The sequence below is a fragment of the Gracilinanus agilis genome, chromosome 2 (assembly GCF_016433145.1).
Source record: "Gracilinanus agilis isolate LMUSP501 chromosome 2, AgileGrace, whole genome shotgun sequence".
NCBI lineage: Eukaryota > Metazoa > Chordata > Mammalia > Didelphimorphia > Didelphidae > Gracilinanus > Gracilinanus agilis.
Genome location: NC_058131.1, coordinates 30,279,392 through 30,302,206, shown reverse-complemented (window position 1 = coordinate 30,302,206; position 22,815 = coordinate 30,279,392). Strand labels below are relative to the sequence as shown.

The 22,815-nt window shown below is 46.7% G+C and overlaps 1 protein-coding gene across 2 annotated transcripts in view; it reads left to right on the top strand.

The window, feature by feature from the left end:
* Positions 1-20,793, top strand: part of SFXN5 (sideroflexin 5) — a 226,338-nt gene extending 205,545 nt beyond the window's left edge. For both annotated transcript variants that reach the window (XM_044663039.1, XM_044663037.1), the window contains one exon: positions 16,913-20,793. In XM_044663039.1, the coding sequence (XP_044518974.1) occupies positions 16,913-16,990 (78 nt within the window). In that variant the 3' untranslated portion in view covers positions 16,991-20,793. The remainder of the gene's footprint in view (positions 1-16,912) is intronic.
* Positions 20,794-22,815: the final 2,022 nt, after the last annotated feature.

Sequence of the window (22,815 nt, the reverse complement as noted above, 5' to 3'; positions counted from 1 at the left end):
TCAGAGTTTCCAGATTCCAGGACTCTTTCCCTAGATGCCTCCTTATGACTTAAGACAGAATTTTCCTCAGAGCACCTCAATGAAGTAGGCTCAGCAAATGGGATCAGCCCCGTTTTAAGGGGGAGCTAGCTATTCCCCACACGGGAGACTCATTTTATAGATGCAAAATCCAGAGTGCAGAGGAGGTGACGTGATTTGTCCAGGCACACAGGCAGGAAGCGTCTGGGCTGAGACTCGAACCCAAGCTCCTAACCCTAGCTCTGAGTTTGACCCTTCTGAGCCATGACGGGACCAGGTAGTCTCATTCAGGCATCCCAGGGCTGCTAGGAAAAAAGATCTGGGAGTGTTCGTGGGCTGAAGGCTTAGTGTGAGTCTGTGGAAGCCAATGCTACTACATCAATCATACGTCTCACATCTCAGAACGATGCCTTGATCCAGGCATGCCTGAGTTCTGGGTTCAGTTCTGACCCAAGTATTTCAGGAACATCCTAGATGAGCTGGAAAGGGTCCAGAGCAGAGTGCCCAAGACCCAAGAAGAAGGCCCTTGAGTCCATAAGGAGCTGAGGATGTTCACCCTGGAGAAGAGAAGGCTGGGGAGGGGGAGGGGGAGACGGGAGAGTAAAGCAGGGGAACCCCCTTCAGGTATTTGGAAAAGAAGAGCATGACTGTTTCTAGTTCTGGCCACAGTAGCGAGAGGGATTTGTCATGGCAAGGAAGAGTTTCCTAACAATTAGAGCTGCCCCAAAGTAAAATGAACCAGAGACCTTTGGGGAAATTTAGCCTAACACCTTCATTTTACAAGATGGGGAATCTAAGGCCTTTAGAGGACTGGCTCGCCAAAAACTGTTATAAAAGGAGGATGATAATATTAGGCTTGAAAGGTTGTATCGGATTGAATTTGGTGGGAGAGAGAGCACACTCTCACCCACAGTGTCTATGTAGGTGCTGCTGGCAAAGGGCTATGCCTCTCCTCTCCTGACAGGCTTGCTAAACTAAGCAGTTGCCCAGACAGGGAACCATTGAGAAGTTATATGTGTAGTTAACCTCTCTAGTTCCTCAGCCTGGGGTTGGAATAGATATTGACAAGGGCTATTGGTACGCTGTTTGAATAATGATGAAGATCTGACTGCGTCATTGACTCCCCTTCCCAATGGCTTAAATATATTGACCACTTAGGAAGGGTACTTTGTTTTTTTGTTTGTTTTTTTGTTTTTAATTTTTTAGAAAAATTTTCCATGGTTACATGATTCATGTTTTTACTTTCCCCTTCATCCCACCCTCCATAGCCGACATGCATTTCCACTGGTTTTAACATGTGTCATCGATCAAGACTTATTTCCAGATTGCTGATAGTGGCATTGGTGTGGTCATTTCGAGTCTACATCCCCAATTGTGTCCCCATCAACCCATGCATTCAAGCAGTTGTTTTTCTTATATGTTTCCTCTCCTGCAGTCCTTCCTCTGAATGTGGGTAGCGTCTTTACCATAAATCCCTCAGAATTGTCCTGGGTCATTGCTTTGCTGCTAGCAGAGAAGTTAGTTACATTCGATTTTACCACAGTATATCAGTCTCTGTGTACAATGTTCTTCTGGCTCTGCTCCTTTCACTCTGCATCAGTTTCTGGAGGTCATTCCAAGGAAGGGTACTTTGTAATAAAACACTATATTTAATTTCTGACTAATGGGGTTAGGAACAAGGGGAAGGATGGAGGATTTGGGAACCTTATTGCTAATGTTCTAAGCTAATGATCAAGCTCTGGAGATTGCTAGATCAGGTAGAGACTGGAGGTTCTTCACCTTCTCACTAACTCTGGCCTGACTTGGCCAGAGCCAAGCCAAAGATTAGGGAAGGCTATTGATGATCTTCCATGACAGTATCCCTGTTCTCTGTCAGCTCTATTGACAACGATGGTGATTGCTCTCTAGCTCTCTCAGCAAAACAAGCTCATGGGGAGACAAGAGAGAAAGAATGGAATACTAGTCCAACTCCTACCCTGTCCTATTTTTTCAGAGGAGGAGACAGAAGTGGCAGCACTTGGCCAAGGCCACCCAGGTGGGAAGTAGCCATATATTCCGTATATTAGCAGGTAGTGGCCAAGACATGCCCTTGGAGGTAGGGAGACCCCAGAAGGTAGGTGTTATATATCTACCAGCAAGCCAGTGGGCTTCTTAATGGATGGAGTCACGTGATTTTCTCTCTCATCTCCTGTCTGCTTCCCCATCCCACCCCCCAGCCCCCAGTGGAGTTGCTCATGACAGGAGACAGACTTGTTAGTAACATGAAGTAAAGAGCACTGGCCTTTTATTAGAAGCCTACTATGTGTCAGACACTATGCCTGGCCCAGGGGACAGAGAGAGAAATCCAATAGTCCCAGCTGCTTAGGATCCTTCACTCACAGAATCACAGCATTTCAAAGTTGGAGCCCCAAAGGTCTAACCTGCATCTGAAACCCCAACCCACAATCCCCCTGGCAAGTGCCATTCAGCTTTTTCTTAAAGCTGCCATTGAGAGGCAGCTGTCACAACCAGGACAGTTTTCCTTTTATCAAGCTGTATCTGCCTCTTTCCAGCTTGCACTCATTGTTCCCAATTCTGTCCAACAGACCAAGTCTGATCCCCCTTCTACAAGCCACTCACATACTTGAAGACACCCGTCATATCCCCACAAGGCTTTTCTCCAGACTCGACATTCTCCCCCATTCCTTCAACCACTCATCATATGAAATGGACCCAAGGCCTTCTCCTTCTTGATCACCCTCCCTGGAGCTCCCCAGCTTATAAACAATCTTCTCAAACCATGGCACTGAGGACCTAACACAGTATTCCAACTTCCTCATTATTGTAAAGGGCATCACCCTCCTCCCACTCCCTCAGGCTAACAATCTAGGATGGATTCCTCACTCTGGCTCTCCCCCCAAGTCTAGCTGTTGCCAAGGCCTGTCAATTTCATTTCCATCTCTTGTTGAGTTCACTTCTATAGCATCTCTGATCAATTTCATCTCTATTGCATCTCTGGCAGATTTAATCTCTCTCACCCCTTGTCATTTTCATCTATGCAGCATCTCTTGTCATTCTCACCTCTGGAGCATCTCTTGTCATTTTCACCTCTGGAGCATCTCTTGTCATTTTCACCTCTGCAGCATCCCTTGTCATTTTCACCTCTTCAGCATCTCTTGTCAGTATCACCTCTAGAGCATCTCTCTAAAAAACATCCCCTTCTCTCCTAGGGTACCACTCCTACCCTAGTATAGATCTTTATCACCTCACACCTGGACTATTTCAATAGCTGGGGTTAGGGGGTGGCTGAGTAAATACAAAATCCTCTGTTTGGCATTCAAAGCCCTTTATAACCCTACTCCTGCTACCTTTCCAGTCTTCTTACACCTCACTCCCCAACATATTCTCTTCAATCCAGTGACAATATCCCACAAGACACTCTATCTCTCACCTCTGGGTATTTTCTCTACCTGCTCCTCATGCTTGGTCCCCTTCATCATCTCCACCTACTTTCCTGACTTCCTTCAAGTCTCACCTAAAATCCTATCTTCTATGGGAAGCATTCCCCAACACCACCTCTATCCATTTGGCCATTTAGCTACAAAGAACAAATTTAGAAGATCATTTAGTCCAACCATCTTAATTTACAGATGAGGAAACTGAGCCCCAGTTGGCTGTGATTTGCCCAGAGACCTGAAGCTAATCAATATCTCAATAAAAGTACCTCTAAGATAACTATAAATTCCTCTCTTTGGCATTGGAAGCTCTTCCCACCTGACCCCCCCCCAAAGGTCTTCTCTTTCTAGTCTCCATATATATGACTCTTCTCCATGTCCTCCACAATCCATCCAGTCTAGCCAACTTGATATTCCTCATTCAGAACACTCCATCTCCTGTCTCCATACCTTATCTATCTCTCCATGCCTAGAATGTTCTGCCTCCTATCCTTGGAGTGCCTGACTACCTTCAAAAGTCAACTTAAATACCAACTATTGTTGATGATGGTGTTGGTGGTAGTGGTGGCGGTGGTGGTTGTTGTGGTTGTGTCAGTCAGTTATACCTGACCTGGGTTTTCTTACAAAGATACTGGAGTGGTTTGCCATTTCCTTCTCCAGCTCATTTTACAGATGAAGGCCAGCTAATAAATATCTGATGCTGGATATGAACTCAGGAAGACTCATCTTCTAGACTTCCAGCCAGATTGTTGATTGGTTGATGGTAATGGAGAATTTGTTCAGGGTAATATAAAATACAAAGGCTTTATCCGTTCTGCTACCTAGCTTCCCTGATCTGAGTATTTAACATTTTCTCCATCACTTTCTTTTTTTTTTTAAACCCTTAACTTCTGTGTATTGGCTCCTAGATGGAAGAGTGGTAAGGGTGGGCAATGGGGGTCAAGTGACTTGCCCAGGGTCACACAGCTGGGAAGTATCTGAGGCCGGATTTGAACCTAGGACCTCCCCGGCTCTAGGCCTGACTCTCAATCCACTGAGCTACCCAGCTGCTCCTTCCATCACTTTCTAAAGCCTAGACAACCAACAAAACAATAAATCAAAACCTGCTTTGTAGCTTTTTCGGGATTTCCAAGGTGTAAACAAATGCTTAAACTAAAAATGTTAACAATCAGCTCAGGAGCTGGTTAGAGGTGCCTCCAGCACAGCTCTGTTTATATTGTCTTCCCCAACAACTAAGCTCCAAGAGGAATTCCCCTGTTGTGTTTTTGTACCCAGGATGTGGCACAGTTTTAGCTCGTTGGTTGGTTGACTATAATGGAGAGTTTGTACAGAGTAAAATGAAATATAGACACAAAGGTGGGCAGACATCGAATTATGGAAAAATCTGAGAAGATTTTATTTTATCCGATAGAAAATGAGCCAAAAAATGTTTTTGAGCCTGGGAGTATCTTGATCAAACCAATGGTTCCATTTCAATTTGAAAAGAGCTTTTTGGTGGGGTGGGGATGGAATACCCCAGGCTTCTGTGGGTTTCCTAAGAACATTTAACATTTTTAGCCATGACCTGGATGATGGCAAAGATTGGATCCCACTTGATTTTCAAATGACACAAAGCTGAGAAGGAGAGCTAATACACTGGATGACAGTCAGATCTAAAAAGACCTTGGAAAAAAATAAATAAAAGATAAAAAAAGACCTTGACAGGCCATAAAATTAGGCTGAATTTAATAAGATAACAATGGGGAAAAAACATAAAAATCTTCCTCATGGGATCAAAGATTCTCTTTTATATACATAAGAAGGAGAAGGTGTGATCTGGCTGTACTTTATATCTGAAAAAGATCTGGGGGTTTTAGTGAACCACAGGCTCATTACAGGTCAGAGTGATGGGGCCGCTAAGAGAGCCACTAAGGTCATCTTTGGGCTGTGTTAAGCAAAGCAGAACTTTGAAGAAGAAGGAGACGGGAGTCCTTCTTTCCTTTGGGCTGGTCAGACCCCACGTGGAGTCTTGTGGTCAGTTCTGGACAGGATGTGGATAAGCTGGAGAACATCCCAAGAAGGGGAGCCGTTAACTGCCAGGCTGAGAGGACATCAGGTATGGAGCTTGTTAATGGTTTGCCTGCACAAAAGATGCTTAGGGGAGGCTAGGGTTCTACCTTCAAATATTTGAAAGGCTGTCATGTAGAAGGATTTGTATTGTTCTATTGGGTTTGAGATGGCAAAATTAGAAGTAATGGATGGGCCGTGGGGCAGCTTGTTGGTTCAGTGGGGTGAAAACTGGGCCTAGAGACCAGAGGTCTGGGTTCAAGTGTGATCTCGGACACTTCCTAGCTGTGTGACCCTGGCCAAGTCACTTAGCCCCCATTGCCTAGCCCTTATTGCTCTTATGCCTTAGAACCAATACATAGTATTGATTCCAAGACCAAAGCTAACGGTTTTTTAAAAAAGAAATAATGGTTGGATGGAAGTTTCTGAAAAGCAGATTTAGGGCAGCTGGGTAGCGCAGTGAATAGAATGGCAGGCCTTGAATTGGGAGATCTTAGGTTCAAATCTGGCCTCAGATACGTCCTAGCTGTATGACCCTGGACAAGTCATTTAAGCCTGATTGCCTAACTCTTGCCACTCTTCTGTCTTAGAATTGATACTGTAGCCAAAGGTAAAAGTTTAAAAACAAACAAAAAAATTGATATGGACAAGTTGTCAAGCATTTATTAAGAGAAAGGAATGTATTAAGGACCTACTATGTGCTGGGCACTGTGCTAAGTACTTTAAAAATATTTTCTCCCTTGCTCCTCACAACAACTGTGAGAGGAAGATTCTGTTATGATCCTCATTTTATAGTTGAAGAAACTGAGGCAAACAGAGGATAAGTCAGTCTAGGATCCTACAATTAGAAAATATCTGAGGCTGGATTTGAACTTGGGTCTTCCTGACTCCAGGCCTGATGCTCAATCCACTTTATCACTTAGTTGCCAGGAATGAAGCGCTTACTATGTGCCAGTCACTATGCTAACTGCTGGGATTATAAATAGGAGCAAAAAAGAAAAGAGAACCCCTGTCCTCAAGGAGCTTCCATTCTAAGGGCAGCTAACAAGTCCTAAAGGTTCCCCTTCAGAGGCTTGGTGGAGAAAGAGATCCAGAGAGAGCCAGGAGAGAACAGAGCTAGCCGGGAGCCTTCCTTAAAATGGAGATTCCTGGGGACAGCTGGGTAGCTCAGTGGATTGAGAGCCAGCCCTAGAGACGAGAGGTTCTAGGTTCAAATCTGGCCTCAGACCCTTCCCAGCTGTGTGACCCTGGGCAAGTCACTCGACCCCCATTGCCCGCCCTTACCACTCTTCTGCTTTGGAACCAGTACACAGTATTGATTCTAAGATGGAAGGTGAGGGCTTAAAAAATAAATACAATAAAATAAAATGGAGATTCCAGGAGGTCCCAACCAGTCCGAGTGAGGAGCCCCAAGGATGGAGAGATCTTCCGGGGTGAGAAGGCTTCTGGGTCACAGTGAAGAGTATGACTGGAGGAGGAAGGAGGAGAGCTGCCCTGGAGCGGAAGGGGCTGCTTCAAGGGCTGGCTCACTGCCTCCTCTTGGGGGTCATCGGGCAGAGGTTTGGGTGACCTCTCGCCAGGTGGGCTGTGGGGGGGGGCCTGACTCTGTGGCCTTGGCTTTAGGGAGAGCCTTTGGGCAGCTTTGTGGAAGACAGATGGGAGAGCCCAGGAAGGAGACCAGCCAGGCTCCTGAAAGTTCTGAGGAGGGGCCATGAGGGTCTGTACCTGATAGGATGCTGATGGGCTGAGAAGGAGATGGATACAAAAGATATCCCTGAGACTTGATGTTCTACCATTAGAGTTTCATTCCTTTGGGGTTCGTAGACCTTTGACCTCCCCAGAGTTTTGTGTTCGAGGAGATATTCTTGGGAGAAAAAATTATATGAAGCCTTCATTTGCTCCTACCTGGGGGGTGATGGGATTGGGAGATGGAATCCTTGACAGGTTGCTAACAGCAAGACCACACCTGGGCCCCTTGGTGGAGAAGGGCCAAAATCCAATTGAATGAGCATTTATTAGGCATCAGCTGTGTACGAAACATGGCATTGAGCCCTGAGAAAGATTTATTCCTAAATCAAACAAAGCCCCTGCCCTCGTGGAACTTACTATTAGGACAAAACACATTTTCTTCTCCTTCAAGATTCTGCTGTTGGTTCCAACCAGAATTCAAGAGGAGCTTCCCCTCTTAAGCCTCCCTGGATTTGGCAATGTGCCATGGCAGAAATTGGGATGGATTTAGATTCTGAGCACTGAGTTCAAATCCAGATCCTGCCTCTCAGCTCACGGTAAAAAGAGCCCCATGTTTGAAGCCAAGGACCTGACTTAACTTCATGCCTCTGCTATTACTAAATGGATGGCCTTAATGGAGTCACTTCCTCTCTTTCTGGGTCTCAGTTTCTTCCTCTGTAAAATGAGGGATTGTGTTTTCAGAGATGTCGAACGTCGGGGGCATCTGGGTAGCTCAGTGGATTGAGAGTCAGGCCTAGATGGGAGGTCTTAAGTTCAAATCTGGCCTCAGACACTTCCCAGCTGTGTGACCCTGGGCAAGTCACTTGACCCCCATTGCCCACCATTCTTACCATTCTTCTGCCTAGGAGCCAATGCACAGAAGTTAAGGGTTAGAGAGAGAAAGAGAGAGAGAGAGAGAGAGAGAGAGAGAGAGAGAGAGAGAGAGAGAGAGAGAGAGAGAGAGAGGTCAAACTTGCAGTTTTCTAAGTCTATGTCGCCCAGGGGGAACCATTTCTCTTTGAGTCTGCCAGCCCTGGGTGAAATGAGATGACCTCTAAGGCCTCTCGTGGCTCCAGAGTCCTGGGGAGTGCTTGGGAGGCAGCCCTGGGGATGAGGACAGAGTTTCAGCCTCGTCATTTTTCAAGAATGGCAGTTCCAGCCTACAAACATTTCCTGCCCCCATGGGCTCCTCACACCCACTCCTCTTGCTTCCCCCACAATTCCCCCTGCTCAGATCTGCGCCCACCACGGTGCCATGGAGTGTTGGATTTGGAGGGGGAGGACACGGGTGGGAATCTTCAATGTGCCTTCATGCCCCGCTGACCTTAAGCAAACAGCGAGCTCCCTGGGTGAAACGAGGGGGTTGGGATAGCATCCGTGAGGTCCCTTCCCAAGATTCCTGCCTCCTGGCCTCCACAGGCAGCCACGGAGTGCCAAGCACTGGGGCAGCCTCTGCAGAGGGAGGGCGCGTGAGGGGGAGCCCCTCCTAAGACCAGGGAGGCAGGCTCTCGGCCACCCGGCTAGCTCTCCCAGCTGTAGGGGTAGAGCTGAGCAGCCAGATGAGAGCCGCTGGGGCCGAGCGAGGCAAGAGGGCCACGGGCCGGAGCCAGTCCCACGCCTCTGCCGGGGCCGAGCAGCCCCTCCACTAATCATGTGGGCCTCGGTGTTTCAGTGAAAGCCTCCATGGGAAGTTGCTAATAATGGCAGTAAGAGAAAATATGCTACATCTGTTATGGATAGCAGAACAAAATTAGCTGCTCACACCTCTGACATCCAAGATGTCTTAACTTAAAATACTCCTTGGCTTCCTTTGCATAATTTACTGATTATATTTAAAAGAAATACAATTTTGCAATTACTGTTCTTTCCAGCGTGATATCTATGCATCATCTCCCTTTCGTGTTTATATATTTCCCCTTCATTAGTACAGTCTGAAGGGTGATTAGGATCCTTCAAACATTTTACAGAGGTTAAACGTTGATTAAGATTTAATTATTACTGTAAATAGCTCGGAATGACATATGGTGTAAAAGCCTGGCATATGTGCATTTGAATAAATGAAGCGCTATTTCCCAGGATGCCTCAGTCTCTGCTTAACAGCTTTCCCGAAGGGTTATGTTACACCTCATGGTAAGATTGCTGGGATGTTATATTTTGTTGGTTTTTGCAGCTGAAAGCGAAGAACAGTTTTCCAGTTTTTTAAAAACATTGAATATTTTAAATACCTAAATTGTTTTGCACAAATTTTTGCTAATTTGTCTAACTAGGTTAAACATTTTCAAAAGCATTTCGATTTTGGAGCGTGGGCTCCGAGCATTGTGTCGGTGGCAGGCGTGGAGACTAGGGGAGCCCACGGGGGTGGGGGACATCGGGAGGTGGGGCGGGAGTGGGGGGATGGAGAGACCCCTGTGGCCTGAGCTGGGGAAAGGTACCCAGACCTTCCCCACCTGCTCTCCTGTGGGCTGCCTCAGCATCCTGGGAAGCGGGGTGCCCCCAGGGAGGGGTGCTGCTCCCCTCCCCCTCTGGAAAGCCTACACCCAGGTCTCCGGCTTAAGGGGAGACTCCCCTTCTCTGAGCTCCAGGAACGTTTTACTGTCGCTTCTCCTCACCCCGGCTTGCAAGCCTCCTTTGTTTCTTCCAGGAGAGTCCCGTCTCCTGAGCCAGGCTGTGAGCTCTCTGAGGCCAGGGACTGTCTGGTGCCCGGGAAAGGCCACCAGACTTGGGCGTGCACATCCCAGCGTGGAGGCTGACTATCTGGGTGACTTTCAGGAAAAAAACCTCTCCCTGGGCCTCAGTTTCCTCATCTGTAAAATGAAGAGGATGGACCAGATGCCCTTAGAGGTCCTCTCCAGCCTTAGGTCTCGTGCGGGCAGTAAGGAGGATCTGGGGCTCCTGGACTGACCTTCAAGGTCCTTTAGTCCCCCCCCCTCATTTTACGGCTGAGGAAACGGAGGGCCCCGGATTTGCAGGAAGTCACACAGGCACGAAGGCCCCAAGCTGGGACCTGAACGAGGTCCTCCGACTTCAGATGGAGAGCTCAGTGCCCGGCCCAGCCCCAGCCCAGGGCCATTCGCACAGGCACAGCTTCGTATCCGAGGATGCGCCAATGATCCTCTATGGAAGACTATTGCAGGATTGTCTCTGTGTGGCTGGGCTGTGCCAGGAGGAGGAGGACAGGCCAGACTGTGGGCCTCTGAGCAGGACTTTGATGATGGGCAGCACCAGAATGAATGAGTGAAGGGATGGCCGCTGGGCTCCAGGGAGAGATGCCGTGATGGCCGCGAGCCGGCGGGCCTTCGACAAGGACCGGACTTGTTCTAGCCTTGTTCTGGCTGGCCCCAAGAGCAGAACCGGGAATCCTGGGCAGAAAAGAGTCAGATTTGGGCCCAAACTCCCTAATAACCTGGATCCTTCCAGCATGAAATAGAAGAAATGGTGGCCATTCCCCGCTGCCGGCCGTCAAACATAGGGCCACAGATTGAAAGCTGGAAGCTTTCATGGAAGCCATCAACCTTGGCCTGCCTGGCTGAGGAGGTGGGTCCCTTCCAGCTTCCACCTTCGATGGTTCTGAGTCTATTCTGTCCCCCTTATTTTGCAGATGAGGAAACTGAGGCAAAGCACTGTTTAGCAACTAGACCAGGATCACATAGCTAGTAAATGGCTGGGGTAGGATTTGAACCCAGGCTTTCCTGAGATTGCCTCCTTGAACTGAAGCTTATAGAAAAGAATTTGGGGGGGAAGAAGTGAGAAAGGAGTGCCCTCTGTCCATGGAGGGTGGCTTTTATGCACCGGCTGGGGCAGGAGATGAAGGGCTGAATGATGATACAACTGACATCTAGGGACGTCCTCTCGTGTGCCCGGGTCTGGGCTCCGCTCTTCTTGGGGGAAGGATGACACAGTGTCCCAGCTGGAAGATTTGCCTTTAGCACTGAACAAGCACCCCTCTCCATCGCCCTGAGAACTCTTCTTTCAGAGCCCTGAGAAGGGGGATGGAGCTCACTCTCTCCCCCCCGTCCTCTCCCTTGTTGAGCCTACCTCTGGAGGGGTGTGCTCAGGCCTGGGCACCATGTTTTAGGAAGGGCAAGTGATGAAGCTGGAGAGTATTCAGGCCAGAAGGAAGATCTTAGATTTAACGAGCATTTATTAGGCACCTACTACATGCCAGGAATATGCCCCATAAATATTGCCTCATTTGATCCTCACAACAACTTGGGGAGGGAGATGCTATTATTATCCCCATTTTACAATCGAGAAAACTGAGACAAACAGAAGATAAATTATTTGTGCAGGTCACACAGCCACTAAGTGTCTGAGGTCTGGTCTGAACTCAGGACTTCCTGCCCAAAGGCTGAGTGTTCCACCCATGGTGTCACCTAGGAGGATAGTTAAGAGCATCCCATGGGAAAGGAACTGGGGAACGGTTAGCTTAGCTCTCCTTTTTCCCTCCCTAACAGCAGAGCCAGACTAGAAGGAACTAAAGGTGGTACTGAGGAAAGGGGTCTCCTAGGAAGCCATGCCAGACCTGGAAGGGGCCTTAGAAACATTCAACAAGCTATTTAGGAACTAGGATCACAGCTCTAAATCCAGAAAGGACCTCAGGGATCACCCATCCCCTTTATTTACAGATGAGAAAACTGAGGCTGGATCAGGCCTTTTGACTCCTAAACTAGTGCTCTTCCCACTGCGCCACAATGTCCAGTGAGGAAGAAGTCGCCCTAATGATCTCTCCTCCCCAGGACCCTGCAGGTACCCTGTCACCACTGCTCCCACAGCAGTTCTCCCCTAAACAGCTAATTCCATTATATGTAAGATAATGTGCTCAGAGGCTTCAAAAAAGCCACTGAGAACCCAGCTGCTTCTTTTAAGGAGTTTAGAATGTCATATAGAGCCCATCTATCTCTCCAAGACAGATCCAGGTTTCAAATTGAAAATGGCATAACAATTCATATTTTTCTGTCTTAATATGTTGGGTGCAGTCTTCACAGAAACCCAATGGGTAGGGAAGAAATCAACTCCATTTCACAGAAGAGAAAATAAAGACCCAGGAAAGGCCTCAAGTATTTATTAAAGGTTTACTATGTGTCAGGCTAAATGCCAGAGAGAGAAAGAAAAATAAAATAAAATAAAAAACAGTCCCGGTTCCCAGAGGTATCTGTGGTGCCATTTCCACAAATCTTACCCTCTTCCTTGACCTTTCTGCCCTGTTCAGTTTACCTAAAACCAATATACCATTCTTTGTAGTTCTAAAAAGTAATATCTTAATGATTCAGCTGGCATGTTGTTGCTAAATCTGAATTTTAGGCAGTAACCTCACTTTTTTTTTTCTTGGCACTGTCCAACCATGGACAATTAATATCTCTCCAATGATGTGTCATCCTTTATTTCTTTGCTGTTGTTGTTTTTTAGTCAATTTTATTTTTTCTTCCTTTATTTCTGTAAGGAATACTTTATAAGTATGCCTCGGTAGATGGATTCCTATATACTATATACATTTTGGTAGTTATTTTGAATAAACTTTTTCTCTCTTTCCTCTTAATTAGGTTTTGTTAGTAATATAGAGAAAGGTTGATGATTTTTTGAGCTAATTTTATATGCTGCTACTTTACCGAAGTTACTCATTTTTTCAATTCATTTTTAGAAGAATCCCTAGCGCTGAGTAACTCATCAAATCATCTGCAAATATCTACAATTTTGCTCTCTCTTTGGATTTGCTTATTCCTCTCTGTCCTTAAACCAGTTCTCTAGCCAAGAACCAAATGTAGTTCTACCCACCATAAGGTTCAGCTCTTTTGCTACTTGTCCTAACCTGCTGGTGGGTCCAGTCTCATTCATGCTGGGTCCACCTTTATCAAATCAGCTTCCTCCCTCCCAAGTCAGCCTGCAGAAGGAGATTCCACACCATGAGGCTGGATTTGACATTAAAGGACCTGGGTTCAAATCCTGACTCTTTTACTTACTAACTACTTGTGTGACTTTGGGTAAATCCCTACCTCTTTGGGTACTTATCAAGTATGTACTATGCTCCAGACACCTCTACGTTTAGGGAGTATAAGAAAAACAAAACAAAACAAAACAAAATCTTATTGTTGTTTCATATACAACTCTCCATTGATCCCATTTGGAGTTTTCTTGATGGAGATACTGAAGTGGTCTACCTTTCCTTCTCCAGCCCATTTTACAGATGAGGAAACTGAGACAAACAGGGTTAAGAGACTTGCCCAAGGTCATATAGCTAGGAAATGTCTGAGACCAGATTTGAACTCATGAAGAAGAGTCTTCCTGATTCCAAGCTCAGTGCATCACCTAACTGCTTAGCTTGCTCAAGTCTTAGTCTTCAAGAAATTTATACTTTATTGAGGAAAGCATCCTATAGAGCTCAGAAGTGACTGATAAGTCCTGCAAGGGTAAGCAGGCTCCCACCCCACTCATCATTTTGATGGCATCTCCCAGGTATCCCATCCCCTTGCCAAGGGATGATTCTCCAGAAATCTATCGCTACAGATTTATAAAATCAAAAATATTTTACACATAAAGTAAAAATAGCAGACATCATTTTCACCAAGGGAAGAGGAGGGATGGTCCTACATGGGAGCCCAGCAGGGAATCCTTCTGTGAAGTGAATATTCTTTGTGGTTTATCTGGTATGAAAATCCAGATTTTCATGCAGTGGGTTGAGTCAGGAGTAGGCTAGGACTGAGTAGGCAAGGGCTGGGACTGAGAGAGAGAGATGAGCAGGTGTCAGGGCCTCGTGCCTGCTGACTGGGAAGCGAAAGCCTTTACGGGGCTGGAGAAAAGGAAGTAGCCAAAGATCTAGCTATGGGTAGGTGACTTCTTAATCAAACAAGGGATGATGGCCGTTGCCAAAGAGAAATCATTTCTGATGACATGAAAGTGAAAAGCCTTTGCACAAACAGAATGAATGGATCTAGGGTGAGAAGGGAATTGGTCAACTGAGAAAAAAGATCTTTATGTCAGAATTCCTAGGTAAAAGCGTAGTGTCCAAGATATTTAAACAACCAAAAGAGATACAGAAGATCAAAAGCCATTCCCTAATAGATAGGTGGCTAAAAGATATGAACAAACAGTTCTCAAAAAAAAGATTTATAAACTATTCATGATCACATGAAAAAATCATTGAAAATAAGAGAAAATCAGATCAAAACATCTCAAAGGTTTCACTTCACCCCTGGCAAATTGGCAGAGATGATAAAAGATGAGAATAGTATTTGTTAGAGGTTGTAGGTAGAAAGGCACACTTATGCATTGTTGGTGGAGCTGTATATTAATATGCAGTGATGGGTGAACTTTTTAAAGAGGGGGCCAAAGGAAAGGAAATGCTCATCTGTCAGTCTTTCTAAGGCAACTCTTTGGAAGTTTCATTGTATTGTATCCTACATATTGTATTCATAAGATTTGGAATAATGCTGCGCAGCTGGATAGAACATTTCAGGGGGCCGCATCTGGCCCACAGGCTGTAGTTTGCCCATCACTGGTATAAAGCATTCTGGAAAGCAATTTGGAATTTATGCAAATAAAGTGGCTAAAATGTTCATACCCTTTGACCCAGAGATACCATTACTAGTTATATACCCCAAGGAGATCACTGACAAAAGGAAAGGCTCCATATCCCCCCCCAAATACTTATAGCAGTATTTTTTTGGTAACAAAGAATTGAAAACTAAGTAGGTGTCCATCAATTTGTAGAGAACTAAACTATATATATATATATATGTATATATATATATCGTGGAACATTACTGTGCTGAAAGAAATGATGAACATAATGGGTACAGAAAAGCATGAAAAGACTTATCTGAACTGATGCATAGTAAAGAAGCTGGAAAAAGAAAATAATATACAGCAGACATGTCAAGCCAGGTAAAAACGTAACTGGGAAACATTTAACAAATAATTAAAAATTCAATTAAACATAGATAACTTAACATTTTAAAACTAATAGGTGGCCCTTGGGTTTGGATTAATGGCCCCCATTTCTGTTTGAGTGTGATACTTCTCATACAATGACTACACCATGTAAATGGAAAGAAATGTCTTAGGACAATTGGAAATGAATGCTGCAAAATCACAAAGAATAAACTTGGCCTCAAAGAAGCGATAGAAGACATCTTCTCCAATGCTTTTGCATTAAATGGAGATGCACAGATGTGAAATATTACATATGCTGTCAGTTTTTTTCAACGCATTGATTGATTTTTGTGTTTCCTCTAAATTTTTTTGTTATAGGAGATGGATCTAGAGAGTACGGGGAAGAGATATAGGGGGAAATTAAGGAAACCAAATCATAGGCGATAGAGCACTGGTCCTGGAGGCAGGAAGTCTCAATCTCCTGAGTTCAAATCTAGCCTCAGATATTTGCTAGGTGACCCTGGATAAATCTATTCACCTTACTTGCTTCTATTTTTCTCATCTATAAAATGAGCTGGAAAAGGCAATGCACTGCAGTATCTGCCAAGAAAACACCAAATGGGGTCATGAAGAGTTAGACACAAGTGAACAATAATGAAACTAAACAATAGTGAAAACAAAATACCAATTAAAATTCATTTTGAAAGAAAAAACAGTCCCAAGATTTGGGATCCAAGAAGTCAACAAAATAAAAATATCCCATTTTTAAGTATCAAGGAAGGCAAGGGTCTAGGATACAGGAAGTTCAGCAATAGACCCCTAAGAGTGAGCCAGTTCCTTTTGTTCTCCAGCCTCCATTGCCGTTTCTGCTGATTCTGCCAATGTGTGCAGGAGGTCACTATGCCTATCTGTAGATATGTTCTGATTCTGGGTGACACAGGGTTAGGAACACAGAAGCGTTCCCCTTTTGTTCTAACATGTTTCTGCCAATATAGCAGAAATGGCAATACTACCAAGTTAATTTACCCTTTGGTGTTATGCCAATCATATTATCAAAAAGGATACTTTACAGAACTTAGGAAAATAAGAGCAAAATTCATCAGAAAAAAAACAAAAGATCTAGATTAGAATATCAGGGGAAATGATGAGAAGAGATACAGATGAAGGGGAAGAGCATTTCCAGACCTCAGACTATATTGTAAAGCCACAATCATCAAAATCCTCTATTGTTGGTTCAAAAGTAGAGAAGTAGATAAATGGAAGGGCAGTAAGGGGGTGCAGTGTATAGAATACTTGGGCCTGGAGTCAGGAAGACCTGAGTTCAAATATGGCCTCATACACTTATTAGTTGTGTAACCCTGGCCTCAGTTTCCTCATCTGTCAAATGAGCTGGAGAAGGAAATGACAAATCACTCCAGTGTCTTTGCCAAGAAAACCCCAAATGGAGTTACTAAGAGACAAGGTGCAACTGAAACAACTGAACAATGACAGATCAATAGAACAGACTAGACAAGGGAGAATCAGCTACAATGGAACTCCATAATCCATTGTTGGATGAAGCAAAAAACTTAAATCGCTAAGGAAAGAACTCTCTATTTGATTTAAAACAAACCAACTCCAGGGGAAACTGGAAATCATTCTGGCAGAAAATAGGTTTAGACCAATACCTTACACCATACTCCGCAACACAATCTAAGTGGATAATTGATATAAATATTGAAGTTCTTTTATCTTTGTGCAAGATATCCCTAGTTAATCCCTCCCTGTCTATAGTATCCATTTCTCAACTGGCCTCCTACCTGCTCTTTTTTTTTTTCCAGATTGAGACATCCCAATTGGAGCCAGAGATTGCACTGGCCACAGCCAGTCGGACGGTGGTGTACAACAAAGGCCTGTGAGTGGAAGCAGGTCCTCTGGCCAGAGAGGCAGCTGGGCCAGAGGACCTGGTAGGGTGAGGGCTGGGGAGAGGAACTGTCAGCCTGCCCTCCTGTCTCCAAGTAGCTGAGTGAGGAGTTCTAAGCTAATACCACATCACTAATATTGGAAGAGAAGTAACATTTTCAGAGAACCACCACTTTATAGGAGGTCAGGATGTTAAGGCAGTCAAATTTTAACATAGAGAAGAAGGGGGGAGGGAAGCCCAGTGCAGGGATGAATCAGAAATTATAGAAAGGAAATACTGTGATTAAGTGCATTTCTGGGCCCTGGTGGGGAGCTTAGAGAGCCCATCCCAGCACAATCATGTGAAGCTTGGAAGGAAATATATGGAATGCCCTAAGGAAAGAAATAGAAACAGGGTGTTGGGATTTTTATTTTTTTTGTTTGTTTCTTTTTATTTGATTTAAATCAGAACTGAGTCTTAACAGTGGTTGATGCTGCAAAGAAACCATTTTTATAGATGAGTGGATTGGGGGGGATGATGTATCACATGTCCTTTGGGGAAAATTTGTAGCCCATTTGTCCCCTGCCTGATGTGGTGTTCCCAGGAAACAGGAGGTGATACATGCGTCCCTTCCCCAACCCTTCTCCCCCTTCCTTGAAGACCTAGAACCTAGCTGGACTAGAACCTGAGGTCCTAGAGGCTTCCCATTAATGGGACCAAGAAAGGATGTCCTTATCCTCAATAGCAGTTTTCTGCCCTCTGGAGCCCCCCCAGGTGGGGAAGCCATAGACCAGTAAATAGGGGTGCCAACGCAAGTCTAAATCCTGAACTTGTAGGAAACCGCGTACTTTGGTGTGATTTGGGAAAGGGAGGAGGGAAGAGATGCTCCTGAGGGCAGGACGATATTGGGATTCCTTACAATGATGAGAGCTCCCAAGGCTAAGGCCTGAACCAGCCTTGGAATAAGATGCCAGAGGCGCTCTAGGTGCCGTAGCAGGAGAGGGGCAAGGACTTGAAGTGGCCCACATTGGAGGGAACTGAAGAGTGGAGGAAGAAAATGGCAGCAATCCTTCCAAGGGGCCGGTCGGAGCTGGAGACTGAGGTTCTGGAGTGCTTCCCTGAGTCCTTTGGGGCAGACTAGACCTGGCCTCTAGTCCAAAACTGTAGCCAAGAAGATTATTAGACTCCTTCACTGGTTTGGGCGATGTAGCTCCCTTCAGGACTCGGTGGCACCATCCCCCCATGGAAGACCATCACTAACTAAATCTCAGATGGTACCCTCTTGCCTGTCCAACAGCCCAGGCTCTACCAGTTCATCCCGAAGTCCCCTGTCCTCTGCTCCTCCCTACTCTACCCCTCAAGGAATAAGCCAAGACCCAATGGAAGCAAAGTCATCTAATTCCTTGAAAACGACCCAGACATTGATTCCTTCCAGCCCTGAAAGCCATTACGATTCCAGAGGTGGAGAGAATCCCCCTTTCCCCACTTCCCAAGGAAGCGAGACCTAAAAATCATGGACGTGCCACCCCTTTTGGGATGGGGGTCATCTAGGGAAAGTCCTCTGGAGCACATCTGCCTGGGAAAAATGGAACTGGAGGACCAGCGGAGCTGAGGACCCTCTATCAGCAATAAGGTTCAACTTCAGGATGGATGCGCCACTGACCTGAATGTTTGGGCCAACTTGTGTTTATTTCCCTCTGGACTACTCTGCTCAAACTGCAGCCAGGCCTCTTAGACCTGGACCTCCCTTGGATTTTAGAAAACAAATGAAGCTTCTTCCCTCCCCCTTCCCCTGCTTCTCTTCCCCTGTTCCTTACTCTCTTCCCCAAGGATGCAGAGAGCTGTTCCTCCTGCCTCAGGCCAGACGCTTTGGCAGAAAGTCAAAACCCCTGGGCCACAGGCCTAGCTTTTATGCTAACTTGCTGTGTGACTTTAGCAAAGTGGCTGTCCCTCTCTGGGCCTCAGATTCCTCATCAATAAGATAGGATAGGCACTTAACGGGATCTTAGAAGTCTTTTCCAGCTCTCTGAGTCTGTGATGCTTCAGCTCCTGTTAAAAACTGAACACCAAGATATAGACTGGCATCACCCTGGACAGATCCCTGGAGGATTTGTTTTGAGAAGGACCAAATATTATTATTAATGATTATGTTGAAAAGAAAAAACAAACAAACCCTGTTTCAGGTAACAGTGATGCCTCAGCTGTCTAAAACCAGGCTGGCCTTTTGGAAGGAATCCCTGGGCAGGCCAGCCCTTAGTAAGCTCCCCAGAGCCCTTTCTCTTTGCCCCGAGTGCAGGCAGAGCTCAGAAAGAGAGAGATCACTGTGGCATGGAGTGGCCACCTGCCACCATGTTCCCTTAGCCTATGGCTGCACCTCCTGCGAGACGCCCAGCTCCGCTCTAAAGAGTGACGGAACTAAAACAAATTCCATCCAGGTGAGAGAAGGGGAGCCAGACTTTGCTCTGTAGAGATGGAGAGGAAAGGCTAGGCTGGTCCCCTTGGCCCTGAGATGGGCAGCAGCAGCTCCGGCAGCCCAGGGAAGCAGTGGAGTGACCGTCAGATCACTTCTGCCACACTGAGCTGAGGAAGAGGGCCCAGAGAAGGGTAACAACTTGCTGGAAGTCACACAGGGAGAACATGGGGAACCAAGATGGTGGACAAGACTCAAGAGGGGCAACCTAGTCCCCATCCTCAGTCTCCCTGAGCCAGGTGTGAGCCCTTTGGAGTAGAGGATCAAGGGGCAGAGAGGCTCTAAGAGAACCCTACAGAAAGCGGTGTCAGTGTACTGGACAGGAGGAGGAGACGTGGCCTGCTGGGCCGCAGCTAGGCCGGACCTGGCACCCTCACTACGATCGCCCCTTCCCTGGGGTGCTGGGTATTGAGGAGTTTGAAGAGGGGCATGAGGGCGGGCGTTTATTCTTGTCTGACCTAGGGCTCGAGTTCTCCCTTCCCTGCCTCTCCCTGGCTAAGAAGAGCCAATCCCACTATAATGTGAACTCCCTGTCATCCCAGGGTTCTGAAGGACCACGCATGGGCCCATGCATGGAGGCCCGCCTGGGAGACTGAACTCAAAGCCTGCAGCCCCATCCGGCCCCCCCTCAAACTGGAACTGAGCACTTTATCTTGGGACGCAGCTGCTAGCGACGTCCCCCAAGGGATGCCCGTGTCCTGGGAATCTGGCCATCTTGTTTCTTTGTCTTCCAGCTGACTTCTAGCGATCTTAACTAAGTCAGACATCCTTCCTAGAAGATGTGAGGGTTGAGGGAAGGGGAGGAAGATGGGCAGAACAGGATCTGCCTTTCTTCCAACCGCTCTGACCCATCTCGCCCCTTGAGCCTGGCTGGGGAAGCAGCCTTGCAGATCCCCGCCGGTCCGGAACTTCCCTGCTTCCACCCAGGCAAGAAGGAGAGGCCAGAGGAAAGATCCGAGTGCTCCCTGGTCCCCTGCCAGGCTGATGGAGGATGCCAAGCCTGGGGGTCAGGCGGGCAGAGGCGGTCTCAGCTAGTACTGAACGAGGGTTTTGCCCACCCCGTGCAACAGCCCATCTGTAGAGGTTCCTCATTCTTCACCCCGCTGCTTCCAGATCTCCCCCACAAGCATAGGGCGGCTCCTCTCCCCAGGCCGGAAGGACGGCCTCTTTGTGTTGCTCAAAGGGACCAGAACCCAAGATCAGATGTCAAGAGATCCAAGGTCTGGGCCAGCGTGTCCACCCAGCATATCCTCACCTCACTTCCCTGCTCCGGCAAACTCCAGGACGCAGCTGGGGTACTTGATCTGGACCGCCTCGGCCACCATGGGTGAACACGTCAACAAGGCACCTTAATGATCCTTTGGGTGGGACGCAGGGAGGGAGGGAGGGAGGGAGGGAGGGAGGGAAGGGGTCCTGTTCCAGATTGCCAATTGTCTTCCAGCCCAGCCCAGGCTCAACACAATTAATTGTACTGCCAAACATACCTCGGCCAGACCAGGGGATTTGCCAACGGTGGGCATAGAGTCTTTTTAACCTTCTGAATCAATTTCTCATTCTCTGTGATTTATGTAACACCAATAAACATCATGGAATACAAAGTGGACGTAAAGCCCAGCACTTGACTTCTTGGATGGGGAGGGATGGAGGGAGGGAGCTGACTGAGCAGGCTGGGGAAGGGGCAGGAGCACTAGGGGGTCTGAACCCCAGCCATACAGCCCTGCGGCCTGACTTCCTGTGGATGTCTGGGATGACCAAAAAGAGGAGAGAAGGGGAGCAGCCAAGGGCAGAGGAGGGAGCCAAGATGGCCAGAATGGTTCCCTCTTTGGGATTTTTGTTTGTTTGTTTGTTTTTTTAAACCCTTAACTTTCTGTGTATTGGCTCCTAGGTGGAAGAGTGGTAAGGGTAGGCAATGGGGGTCAAGTGACTTGCCCAGGGTCACACAGCTGGGAGGTGTCTGAGGCCAGATTTGAACCCAGGACCTCCCATCTCTAGGCCTGACTCTCAATCCACTGAGCTACCCAGCTGCCCCCCCTTTGGGATTTTATCAAAGGGCAAAGAGTATTTGTTATACCAAAGGATTTGGCATTTAGAGGGCCATCGAGCTAATGTTATTCTGTCCCCCCTATTGTGTAGGAGGGAACTGAGTCTTAGGATCCAGGTCACAGTCAGCACCAGAGGCATCATTTAAACCCAGATCCTCTGACTCCATGCCAGTGTTGCCTGGAAGTCATCTGCTTCACCTCCCTTATTTTACCCATGAGAAGATTGAGACGCCAAGAGTCTAAAGAACACGGCCAAGGACACAACTAAATAAATGGTGGGACTAAATTCAGCCCCTCCTCTCTGCATGATGAAGCCCCCTTTGACCCATATTCTCCTCAATGGGGAGCTTCCCTCGTGCACAAGAGGGCTCCATTGACACCAGCAGAGTGTCCCCAGCTGTTCCAGAATGTGTCTCTTCATTCTGGAACAGTCAGCATTTTGGTCTTGCAGTCCCTTGTGGCCGAGAGTGAAGTCCTTTCTCCCTTTAGCCTCAAGAGGCAACCTGGGGCAAGGGAAAGAACATGGTTTTCTCTAGAGCCTGAGTTTGAATCTTAACTTGCCATCTGTATGTGGATAAGTCACTGGCCTTCTCTGGGCTTTAGTTCCCTGTAGAAAAAGAAGATGGAGCAGACAACTCTCTCTAGCTCTGAATCTGTGATTCCTTGACTATCTTCCCTCCAGCTCCATAGCCTGGGGTCTAGTCTAGGATGGGGGGTTTCATCCTGCCCTCATCTCCCACATAATACCCATTCCCCACCTCATCTCTATCCCACACACATACCAGATTTGTAACTAAAGATTTAGTCCCAGCCTAGGAGCTACTACCATCTCTCCTGGAGCTCCTGGGTGGTAAGAGAAGGAGGGTCTCTCTACCCCTCTCTAAAGTCCTTTTGGCATTTCCCAGATGAGGCAAGCAAAACCCCCCCTCTCTCTGATACCCCCAAACGGTGCCTTAAAGTTATGAGACAACAAGAGAGATTTGGAGGTAAGAAAGTAGGGCACAGGGGTACATGGAGGCCCAAGTGCCTGTGTCCTCGAGCCCTCTTCCCTGGTTTCTTTTAGAATCATAAGTGAGACCTTTTAAGAACCTAAAAATCCAAATTCTGCCTTTTGTTGACCACATGAAGGCAAATCATTTGACTCTCAGTTTACTCATTTATAAAATGGGTATGATAATTGCACCATTTCCCTACCCGAGGTGCTATAGGTTTTCAATAAATGCTTGTTGATTAGGACTAAATGCTTGAAAATGCTTTGTAGACTTCAAAGCAATACTAAAATCAGAAGAGCTGTTGTTATTATTGACTGTAGAAGTGATCCTCGGTTGG